The sequence below is a fragment of the Camelus ferus genome, chromosome 4 (genome assembly GCF_009834535.1).
Source record: "Camelus ferus isolate YT-003-E chromosome 4, BCGSAC_Cfer_1.0, whole genome shotgun sequence".
Taxonomy (NCBI): domain Eukaryota; kingdom Metazoa; phylum Chordata; class Mammalia; order Artiodactyla; family Camelidae; genus Camelus; species Camelus ferus.
Window position 1 is genome coordinate 3,743,183 of NC_045699.1, and position 11,408 is coordinate 3,754,590.

Here is an 11,408-nt window from a genome sequence, read left to right on the forward strand (position 1 = left end):
GACTGATTGCTGGTAAGTCATTTAGCACTCTTATTTATATATATAATATATAATGTATATATGTAATAAGGTCTCTTATTTTGTCAGTCTCTGTTCACAACACTCCTGGCCCGCCACTGCCTCCCAGGTACACACAAGCTCTTCGTCATACCAGCTGCACACCCAGCCCCCAAGTACACACCAGGTGCACGCCCAGCCCCCCCAGGACACGCAAGGCCCTTCGGCTCTGCCTTCCCCGCGCCTCCTCACTCTCCACACTGGCTCCCATGCCCACATCTGCCACTTGTGTGCATACCAGAGGCAGAAGGGCCAAATTAGCTTGCTTCTGGGTGTGCAGGCTAAGATTGGCCAGGTCTAAGGGCAGTGGCTGCTTTGGCATGGTGGATCCTGGCTGCCTGTTGCCGGGTTGAGGTTCCTGCAGGCTCAGCTCTACCTTCAGCTACATTCACTCTTTGCTCTTGTCTCAGGCCCCTGGTCATGGCAGTGACAGGTCAGGGCCAGTGGCCTCTTGGCTCAGAGCTAGAGCCATGAGCTGCCTACCCTCTCCCCTCGCCCCCTAGGGGTGCTGGTTCACCATCCAACCAGTTTCGAGGCAGAGAGGGTGACCTGAGGCTAGGAGAGGTCTGATCTCATGATGGCCCTGGACCATCCGAGGGTAGAGCAGGAAGCCAGCTGCCACAAAGGGGAGGAATGTCCAGGGCAAAAGTTATAGCCGCCCAGCGTGTTTCCTCTGACCCGATGCCCCTTACTGCCTCCCATGGAAGGAGCTGGCGTACAGGGTGGAGGCTGAGAGGGCCAGTCCCAGTTCTCTGGAGGGAACATCTCCAGCAACTCATTTGATTTCTCTGTGCCTCAGTTTCTTTGTCTGTAAATTGAGGATAAAAGCGGCACCGGCATTACAGGATCGGTGCTAGAATTAAAGGAGTTAACACTCGTGTGCACAACAGGGCCATGTACTTAGCCATGGTGTTAGCTGTGGTTATTATTTATTTCTATCTGCAAGGTGAACCTCTGTTATTCAATGCCCAACTTGGGTGTCACCCCGTGTTTTCCCTGCCACTTCATTGTTAGCAGGCTCGTGGTCTCATCTTGGTTCTGGACCACACCTATGGGTCAGGGTCTTCATCTCTGGGTCCCCAGCATCCCCGGCAGGTCTCCAGTCCCTGTGGGTGTGCAGCTGCCCGAGCCCCATGTGTCTCGCAGGAGAAAATGCACAAGCTCTTGGAGGTGTACGAGAGACTGGGTGGGGAGGAGGACATCGTCAACCCTGCCAACGAGCTGATCAAGGAGGGCCAGATCCTGAAGCTGTCGGCCAAGAATGGCACAGCCCAGGACCGTCACCTCTTCCTGGTGAGCGCCCATCCTCCCACACCCAGCCCTGCCCACCCCTGCCTCGCCACGCCCAGCCGCCCACTCCTGCCTCGCCCCGCCCCGCCCAGGTGCAGAGTCTGGCCCCGCCCAGCCACAGAGCCCCACCCTCACCCAGCCACAGCCCAACCGGCTGCAGAGCCGTGCCCAGCTGCTAAGCCACGCCCCTAGTCCAACCCTAGTCCCTCCCACACTCAGCCCAGCCCCACCCAGCTCTGTCCACTCCAGCCAGAGCCACGCCTTATGTCCTCCCTGGGATGCTCCTCTGTGGCGTCAACTACCCCTCACCCCGTGCCTGACCGTCCCTATCTCAGTTCAACAGCATGATCCTTTACTGTGTGCCCAAACTGCGGCTCATGGGCCAGAAGTTCAGTGTCCGGGAGAAGATGGACATTTCCGGCCTCCAGGTGGGTGAGCCCTTCCCACCCAATCTGCTGCCCTAGGGGGAGCACAGAGCAGGTGGCAAAGCGCTCACTGCTGTGCACCTGGTCACCTGGCCTTCTCTAAGCCTTGGTTCTGTCTGTGACCCAGGTGTTGGCGGGACATCTCTTAGGGCCTTGCATCCTGGGCTGAGTGGACAGGATCCCCTGTCCCTCTGCTTGGCCTACCCACCAGGGCACTGCTGGCCTCATGTTCGCAGGGCAAAGGACAGTGCCAGGACCTGGGCCAACTCCTGTCCCCTGTGAAGTCAGTACTCAGGGCCCCACTTATAGACCCTCAGGGAAGCTTGGGGGAAATGCAGGCAGGGTGCCCCTCCTGCTGGAGCCCTGGTCCTCGGTCCCATGCTCTCTCCTCTCCTGCACCCATTTAGAGCCCAGATGAGGCTCCGCAGGCACCTGTGTGCAAGGTCCAGACAACCCGCTGTCCTCGCTGTCTCTGTTCTCTGAGCCCATCAGTGTCTCATGCTGTGGGGCTGCTGGAGCCAGTATCAATCCCTCTTTCCCGTGGGGGAGGAATTTGAATTAATGGCGCTCCAAAAATTCTGGCTAAATAAAGTATTTAATCATTCTAAAAAGTGAAGATTTGCATTAGTGATAACCAAAAAAAAAAAAAAAAGAAATCCCTTCTGACACTGGTCAGCCTGTGAGCCACATCCAGCCAAGGGCTGTGGGAGTAGGGTGTCGAGAGAATGAGGAATGGCTCCCTGTTGCTGAGGCCTGCAGATCCAAGGTACCTGCCCTGGGGCCTCAGAAACCCCTGCAGAGTGGTGGAGATCCTCCTGGCTCTTCTCCAAAGGTCCCCATCCCTCTGTCAGGAGTCTTGAGCGCCTGTGGGTACATTTGTGGGGAAAGGCATTAGCGGCTGACCTCCAGGCAGATTTGGCTGCACAGTTCCAAGAAAAGTGGATGAGTGGTCCTGGCCCTGCCTGGGCAGATCGGTGGTCCCTCCTTCCCAGTGGACTGACTCACACAGTTGCCCACAGCAACCTTGACCTTAAGATGAGCACCTTCCCTGCTGACCCACTCAGTCACCTCTGTTCCCTTCTCAGGCAAAGACTTCCAAGCCTGAGAACGTGACTCCACAGTTCAGGGCCTGCAAAGTGATCCACTGTTTTTGTTTTGTCCTTGATCATGTGCCTTTAGGTGCAGGACACCGTCAAGCCAAATGCAGCGCACACATTCCTCATAACTGGGAAGAAGAGGTCCCTGGAGCTACAAACTCGGTAGGCTCGGCTGTCCTGGTGTCTGTTACTCTGTGAGTGTGTTTTTCCTGAAATTTTAGCAGATGACTTCCTTTTCTTAACTGCATAATCTTTCCATGTGTTTTTATTTATTCATTTTAACTCATTTATACGTAGTTTAAAATGTAGCAGTCCTAAGCCAATGAAAATTAAGCCTCTGCGCACCTCCTGTTCCCCACCCCAGCAGATAGTCTTAACCATCTTGGCAGTATCCCTCCAGGATTTCTGTGCTCATATATATGTCTCTCTTTGTGAAATCACAGATGACCATTTTCTGTATAGCCTGTTCTGCATCTTGCTTATTTCACTTAAGTTACCAGAAATCATCCCATTTATGAGCACCGTTTTCTAAAGCAGTGTAATTTTCCATTATGATCATTGACTGGTTCCCATTGACGGACTCCTAGGCTGCGCAGGGTCTTGCTGTTACAAATGGTGCAGGAAGCAGTGTCCACAAACCAGGCTTTGTTCCTGTGTGTCGTTATGTCCATCCAATAGATTCCTGAGTAGAATTGCTGGCCAAAGGGCAGCATGTCTGCTTTAAATTTTGGTGGCTGTTGTCACAGTACCCTGTAAGGTGGTGCCAGGCTCTCACTCTGACTGGTGGCAGTGCGTGGGAGATCCCACCTCTCACTTCCACCAACGACGTGAGGTCTTTGCAATGACCCACTGTGGCCCAGGGAGGTGTTGGTTTACACCCACTGCAGAGGGCTCTGCACACCAAACTTGACCGCTCCTGGCCACGCCTCACTTCATCGGGCCACACTTGACCCCACTTGAAGCCATGGGGCCACACCTAACTCCTCGTGGCCACACCTGACCTCACCTGGCTGTATCTGGTGACCCTGGCCGCAGTGTTCCAAAGCCTTTGGGGCCAGTCTTCCAAGCCTTGAGTGGCACCTCCAGGTGGTGAGCAGCTCAGGCATGTGCTGCAGGGCAGAGAGGAGTCTGGCAGTTTATAGTCAGTACCCAAGACTAAATTAATAAAATACTGTTTTTGCTTTTACAGGACCGAAGAGGAGAAGAAAGAATGGATTCAGGTGAAGCTCCTAAAGTTTTAAAGTAACCAAATGACCAAATTCTTGAGCAGTGTGGCCATTTCGTGTTGGAACAAGGGATGGGATGGCCCTGTGTCCCCCTGTATTGCCCACCCATCTATCCACATTGAAGGGGTGATGTGACCGAGTTTATAAGCACCTTCAAGCACTATGAACCGCTCAATCGATTCTCTTATTTGGGGCTCCTCAGTAGATAAATAAACAGAAAGGCCTGGAGGTGGGCATGCAGGGAGGCGCCCTTACCTTGGGGGAAGATCGCCAATGTCTGGCAGCTTAAAAGGGGTCCATGTCACCCTCCTCCCCATGGCTGGCAGGAGCGGTGGTTCATGCGGGATGAGCAGTCTGACTTCCAGGAGCCTGTGCTTCCAGAGATGGACCAGGCAGCGTCCTGGGGCGGCCAGAGCAGCCTCCGCTCAGAACTAGCCATGGTAGGGACATGGGACAGAGACAAGCCTGAGTGGGTGAAGGTCAGGAGGGCCAAAGCAGAGCAGGAGCCAAGGCAATGAACAGGGTTGGCAGACCACCACCAGGCAAAATGCTAACCCTCAGTGGTTTGTGTCTCCCAAAAGTCTTTAAACAGAAATCTGCATGAGATGAGAAAAAGGAAATTCAAACAGATTAGATGTGAATGCTGATGCAAGAAATGGAAGCATGGCTTTGAATCTGTATAGAATGTCCCCAGAGAGCGGCTGCCTTTGGCTTGGAGCACTGCGTGTGGGGTGGCACTGGGACGCATGGGGGCTGGAGTGTGGAGACCTGGTCGGTGTTCACGTCCCTGAGCCTCATTTCCTCATCTCAGAATGCAGCTTTTGTCGACATGTGATGCTGTTGGTCAGGGGAAAACTCGGTGACCACAGGACCCTGTTCTCACCCTCCTGGAATGCTCTCTGAGGGCCTTTGTTCTTTGTGGTTTTTGTTTCAGGTCATTGAGGCCACGATTGAGAAGCACAAACAGAACAGCCAGACTTTTAAGACCTTCAGTGGCTCCTTCGGGCAGGATGAGGACTCCTCCCTCACTCCAGACTCGTCTGTGAGTGCCAGTGCCCCTGGGGCAGCCCAGACCCCTTGCACAAGGGCTGGTGTCTGGGAGGGAAGCTGGTCCCCATGCTCTCCTGGTGCCCACCTTTACTGAGCACCCATGTGGGGACCCCTGTACCTCACAGCCAGGCAGTCAGCACTCGGGAGGGAGGGCAGACAGGCCTGGATAAAGCTGCTGCATGACGCATTGTCCTGGCTTGTACACCTGTGATCTTGTCAGTGGGGGTAGCTTGCTCGTCCCCACGCAGAGCTATCCCAGGCCTGGGGGAGTCAGGTAGCAGGGTCCCCACCCAGGGCCAGGTGGGGAAAGTCAGGGCTGCAGCCATCCCTTGGGGATCACCCTGGGACTTGGCCATCTCTTCTGCCTGGGCACAACCAAACGTGACTTCAGAGTGAGGGTCACTCACTCCATGCCCCCCATCAGGGACATCCTTGGAGCTGCAGGATGCCCAGCCTGGCCTGGCCCAGCAGCCCTGAGTCCTAGACGCCAGGCCTGGTTGGCCTTTCTTGTGGCCTCACCAGTCTGTGGCCCACAGGTCACTTCGTTAACCATGAAATGTTTGCATCAAATCTCCATTTTGTTTATTTTCTGGCCTGTCTTGGGAGAAAACTTTGTGTCACCCCCAGGCAGAGAAAGTACTGTCCCCTACCTTGAACAGGGCTGAGCTGAAAACAGAACACCCTTCTTCCCATCCCTGCCGTTAAAGTCAGTGCAGAGCAGACCCGGACCGTAGAAGGCAGGGCATAGAGCTCTCCGCAGGATGCCTGAGGAAGGAGCTAGATTCCAGGGCCACCTCGCTGTGGTGTGATGTAGCCGGCCAGGTCCGGTGGGCCTCATGGAGCTTCACGCCTGCCCACCTCCCTACCCCCAGCTGGGAAATGTTAACTCTCCTGAGACACCTGCAGTTCCCAGCCAGGCCGGGCAGGAGCAGGTTCCCACAGCCACAGCAAACACTAGCCTTTCTCCTGACTCTGCTCAGACAGAAGGAATGGGGGTGTTCCCAACACTGCATGCGATGCCAGCATGTGGCCATGGAACCTCTGCTCATGCCAGCTGTCTCCGTTCCTTCCAGATGGTGAGCACCAACTCCGAAGCGCCCACAGCGGTACCCAACAGTGGAGGGGGGACTGCAGGGGTGAGTGACCCCCCAGTTGTTGGCAGGGGTGGGAGGTGGAAGGTGAGGTCAGACCAGGGTGATCCGGAGGGTGAGGTCTGACCAGGGTGACCCGGAGGGTGAGGTCAGAACAGGGTGACCCGGAGGGTGAGGTCTGACCAGGGTGACCCGGAGGGTGAGGGTTTGGGGGTCAGCTTCCTTGCTCTCCATGCGACATGGAGCATGACACCTGGAACCCAAATGTCCATTTCCTTGGGTGGGTGGAGGCCACACATCTGAGTTCTTCTGAAGGCTTGTGCGCTTTCCCACGGGTAGAATATGCCTGGATGAACCACGAATCAGAGCGGTGCCTGGCCCTCAGGAGGCTCAAAGAGGAAAGATTAGCCCCTTGGATTGGGGGGTCAGGTGGCCCTGCCAGGAGGGCCCTGCTACCAAGGAAGGCTTCTCAGAGGTGGCATCTGACCAGTCTGTCGGGCCCAGAAGGCTGGAGGGAGGGTCTTGCTACAAGCCCAGGTGGATGGGCCCAGGGATGGGGTGGCACCCAAGACCCTTTACCCTAAGCCTGCTCACCTTCCCTCTGCCTAGGGGCGGTGTGGGCGGGGAAGGCATGGCCCAGAGTCAGACAGACTGTGTCCACGTCCCCACCCTGCCAGGGCCAGGCCTTTGGACCATGCCTGAGTCCCTCCTGCTCTGTCCGTTGTTGGGGAGATTAATAGGAGGGCAAATGTGTGCGCCTCGCAAGCAGTGCGTATCCGGTACAACATCTTCACTAACCCCTGGGCCTTATCGCTGTGAAGTCTGAAGACAGTTCTAACCCTGGACTGCCAGGGAGCCGCTGTCCCCTGCATTCTGAGAGGGGATTCTCCGGGCACCCTTGCTTCACCCTAGCCCTCAGCTTTCCAGGCTCACAGACCCCTAGACAGGGGGTTTGCTCCTGAAAGGAAACTTCTCCCATGGGTAGATGCTGCTCCCATATTCTCTCCACTGTGCCCACCTCTCCCTCCCTCCGTCCCCCCCATTTCTCTCTCTCACATCCCACATCAGAGCCGGCACTCCCCAGCTGGACAGCAAAGTCTACCTGAATTTAACATCAATTCTTAAAGCTCCCTTTTCCACCTACAGGGGCCACCCTGCTGGTTATCACAGCCATTCTGGGCTGGTGGTTGGTAAGGACAGCCCATCTTAGAAGAAGAAATGGGCTTGCTTGGTGAAGGAACCTGGCCTCTGACTCCAAACCTTGTGGTGGGACTTGGCATTCCTGGGGCAGCAGCAGAGGAAGGGGTGGCTGTCTTGCTGGTCATGGGGAGCAAGTGTTCTTGTCCTGACTTAGATTTTCAGTAAGAAAGCATTGGTCCCCTCCTCCCACACCATCCATGCTGGTGGACAGCATTGAGCCCCAGCTGAGGTCCCAGCACAGACGCGCTCAGATGCTCTGTTACAAGAGCCAGAATTTTACCAGGTCACCACACGACCCCTGACCCCACGTGTCTTGGACTGCCGAGTGCTGGGACAAGCTTGAGAAGCTCTTGGGGAAGGATGGAGTGTTTCTAGGGCGTGATGGGGTGCAAGGAACAAGTGAGAGGTGGGAAGCCCCTTATCCGAGTGTTCCTGCTACCACGCAGTGGTGCTGCGGGAGCAGAAGGTGGCCTGTGCTAATTGGTTTGAACTAAGAGTCAGGAAATCTGAAAGCGGTTTGGGCAGCAGGGAAGAGCCCGTCTTGTCACAGCTCCACAAACTCCCCGAGGGGCTTCCTGCATCAAGGCTCTGTCTGGCCTTATCTTCCTTCCAGCCCACCCTCCCTCTGCATGCCCTGACCTCCCCTCACTTGGCCATGCCCCCAGGGCCTTTGCACCTACTGTCCCCTCTGTGCAGATTGCCTCAATTAGGGCTACTCTGCCCCAAGACCTCATCTGTGAGGCCCTCACAGATTCCCTTGGGGTCGCTGACAAATATTTCCCACACGAAGCAGCCCATCAGCAGCTTTCTGAGTTGCCCAATCCTGCGTGTGAGGCTGGCAATGTACAATTGGGCTCCTTTCTGGAATGTCTAGGAGTGTCACGGAAAGCGGCTTGCACACTCAAGCTTCCTGCACACAATGACAAGTGGGGCCTCTGCAGCTCCCCAGTCAGCCCCACGGTCCCTTGGCCAGGGCTCTCTGACAACCTCTACGATGGCCTTCTGCACGAAGCACTGCCTCGCCTGTCTCTGCAGGGGAGCCAAGCTGTACCCCATGCAGGGCCATCTGCTGTCTGGCTCTCTTTCTGGGATGGGCCTGGAGGCATCAAGGGCCATGAGCAACCCCCATTCCTTGCTGGGTGCCACTCTCCCCAGGGTGACTCCACAGGCGGGTCTCAACCCCTGGGTGCAGGGAAAGTGGAAGTGGCTGTGGCGCATGGTCAGGGAGACAGGGCTGGGGAGGACCCACTGCCAAGGCAGGGAGACAGGAGCAGAGCAGTCAGTGCCCTATCAGGGACTGTTCCAGCTGGAAGGGACCTGAAGGTCACATTTCTAATGTTTTAACCTGCTGGGTGGGACCAGACTTGAGGCCTTGGGCAACTCTTCCCCGTGTACCCCCCACCTTCCCTTGTGTGGGGAGGAGCTGGAGAAGCTGTGTCGGATGCCTGCTGGCCGCTCGGGTGCCCCTCTGCTCGGTCACCCAACTCCTTTGACAGGTGAGAAGGTAACTGAGAGCCCCTTAGGCTCCGGGCCTAAGCCCAGTCCAGGGGTCTGCCCAGGCCAGACTGCAGTCAGCAGACCTGCTGGGCAGTGATGGTGACGCCCGGGCAGCGATGGTGACGCCCGGCCAGTGGATGTGCAGGCCACCTCCCCTTCTCCCAGCTGGGGAATCAGCCTTCCGAGGGCTCTGTGGCGTCTTTGACTCGCCAGATGTTTGGGATCACAATTCAAGCTCAGGCCTCCTTGTCCCGGTCCTTTTACCCACCCTAAGCCAGGCCCAGGTCTTGCAACAGACAAACACAGCCACCGACTCGCAGCTCTGGCCCTGGCACACATGGCCCAGCCATGGTTTTTGTCATTTGTGTGTCCAGTGAGCACAGATTTTGGTGGACCCGGGGTAGCTCAGTGTGTGTCGAGCCCCGGCCACAGAGGGCAAGTCCGACACGTGCTTAGCGGACATTCGTGGAAAGTACCCCGAAGTGGGGCTTAATGCTGACACCAGAAAGAGTGATCTTTGCTACAAGATGCCAGATGTAAGCTTTCGGAGAGGAAAAGTAAACCCAGCCCTGGTGTGCTGGTTTGATTTCCTGTTGTCCTCAGCTGCACACTTCCCATAGGGCCCTCTTTCCTAAGAAAAGCTAAACCCAAACCAGGAAGTTTTGCAAGGGGGTCTTGCAGAATCCAAAGACTTCCCTGTTTTGCAAGTTTCCTCTCTCTTCACAGAAGCACAGAAATGTCAGAGTTCAAAGGCCTCGCAGGGCCCCAGGCCCACCATGGTGACACATGGACCCCTCTACAGTGCGGAGCGAGGCCCCGCTCCCACCCCCCTTCACTCAGTGCGCACAGACCTGGCGTGGCCCTTCCACCCCGAGCCCACCCGTGCAGGGCTCTGGGGCAGAGGCACTGGGCTGCACCCTCCGCAGGGCAGGGCCTGAGACCCAGGCCAGCGTCCACACCCCATAGGACTGATGGTAACTGTGTGGCTCCATCTTCAGGGCTGGGTGTCAGGGCCACTGTTTGGGACCCAATTCTTACCTGAATGTTCCTCCTACTCCCCTGCTTTGTAAGTGAATTTGCTGAAGAGAAAACACTGAGTGAAACAGGCCCCTGGCACAGACCTCTTCCCAGGTCCATCCTTGAGAGTCTGTGGCCCTCTGGGTGGGGTCACTTGGCCATTACTGGAGAAGTCACAGTTCTACACCTCCCTGCAAAGACTTGGCCCCGGCCTTTCCAGTGTTTTCACATCTGACAGACAATCTGAGCCCCTCCCTTTGGTTGACCTATTCTATATCTTCATCCAAAAAGGAAATATGTCCCCAGGGACCTGGTCACCAGTCCTCAGTGTTGGGAACTGCCTAGGGAGCCATATCAAGGGTGGGCCATGGTGGATCACAGTCCTCAGCACCGAGGAAGCTGGTACCCAGCCGGGTCCCTGACTGAGCACTCAGCTCAGCTTGCCTAACAAAGGAAGCCAGGGTGGGTCGCTCTGCCAAGCCCCAGCCCTGAAATGCCCTGCTCTGGGAACTGCCTTCTGTCCCTCTGGCCAGGACAGGGTCCCTGCTGGCCTTCAGGGGCTGAGCTCTTGGCCACATGCCCCTGGCCCATCACAGCCTCTCCTCCATCTCATGGGTCAGCCCCACCCCTCCAGCCATGTGCCTGCCCCTGGCCCCTCAGAGATGCCCTGGTAGCCCCTGTGGCCTCCCTGTGCTCTCAGCAGCTGTGCAGTGCTGTTGAAAAGGCCCCAAGAGCCGGGGTTCTGCCCCTGGGCTCAAGTGCATGTCAGGGCTAGAAGGCAAGACGTGGTCCAGCCGCCCTACCACTGACCGCTCCCACCTCAAGTGCCCTTGGGGTCCTCACCTGGAAAACAGGACGGGTGGGGTCACCATGAAGGCAGGTGGAGGGCTGGGTCTGCTGGGCCATGGCAGACCCCGTGGATGGCCGAGTTCCGCTTGTCTCCCTGCTCCTCCCCTTCCCCACGCCCCTCCCCCCTCCCCTCTCTCCTTGTGTCTGGTCCCCAGCAGTCCTGAGACGTGGAGCAGGAGCCCTGAGTGGGGGCGGAAAGCTGTGACTCAGGGCTGCAGTGTGGCTGGAGGCCAAGGCCAGGTAGCAGGGGTGGCCTTGGGTAGGACATGGGGCTGTGGAGAGCGTTGGTACTGCTTGTCCGGTCTGTGCCACCCATTCACCCACAGCGCTCTGTGGTCCTAAGCTGCGTGGAGCAAACTGAGAGGGGCCCAAGGCCATCTTACACCCAGTGTCCATGGGGCCAGGGGTCATGAGGTGGAGGAGGAGCGGGATGGCGGGGTGGGGTCTCGGGCAGAGCAAGTGTTCCCATCACCCTTGGGGGAGTCAGCTGGCCCCAGGGCCCCAGTGCCTCGCAGCGGTGGGGCCCAGAGCGGAGACGATGGGCAGAGGCAGCGCAGCTGGGAAGCACAGGCCAGGATCTGCGCTGAAACGTCGACATTAGTGCACGCG

General features: G+C 57.1%; 1 protein-coding gene across 3 annotated transcripts in view; it reads left to right on the forward strand.

Annotated features, from left to right (window-relative positions):
* FGD3 (FYVE, RhoGEF and PH domain containing 3) overlaps positions 1 to 11,408 on the forward strand; it is a 56,532-nt gene that overhangs the window by 37,348 nt on the left and 7,776 nt on the right. For all 3 annotated transcript variants that reach the window (XM_032477414.1, XM_032477412.1, XM_032477413.1), the window contains exons 9-14: positions 1,204 to 1,350; positions 1,683 to 1,775; positions 2,952 to 3,031; positions 4,059 to 4,089; positions 5,030 to 5,137; positions 6,219 to 6,281. In XM_032477414.1, the coding sequence (XP_032333305.1) occupies positions 1,204 to 1,350; positions 1,683 to 1,775; positions 2,952 to 3,031; positions 4,059 to 4,089; positions 5,030 to 5,137; positions 6,219 to 6,281 (522 nt within the window). The remainder of the gene's footprint in view (positions 1 to 1,203; positions 1,351 to 1,682; positions 1,776 to 2,951; positions 3,032 to 4,058; positions 4,090 to 5,029; positions 5,138 to 6,218; positions 6,282 to 11,408) is intronic.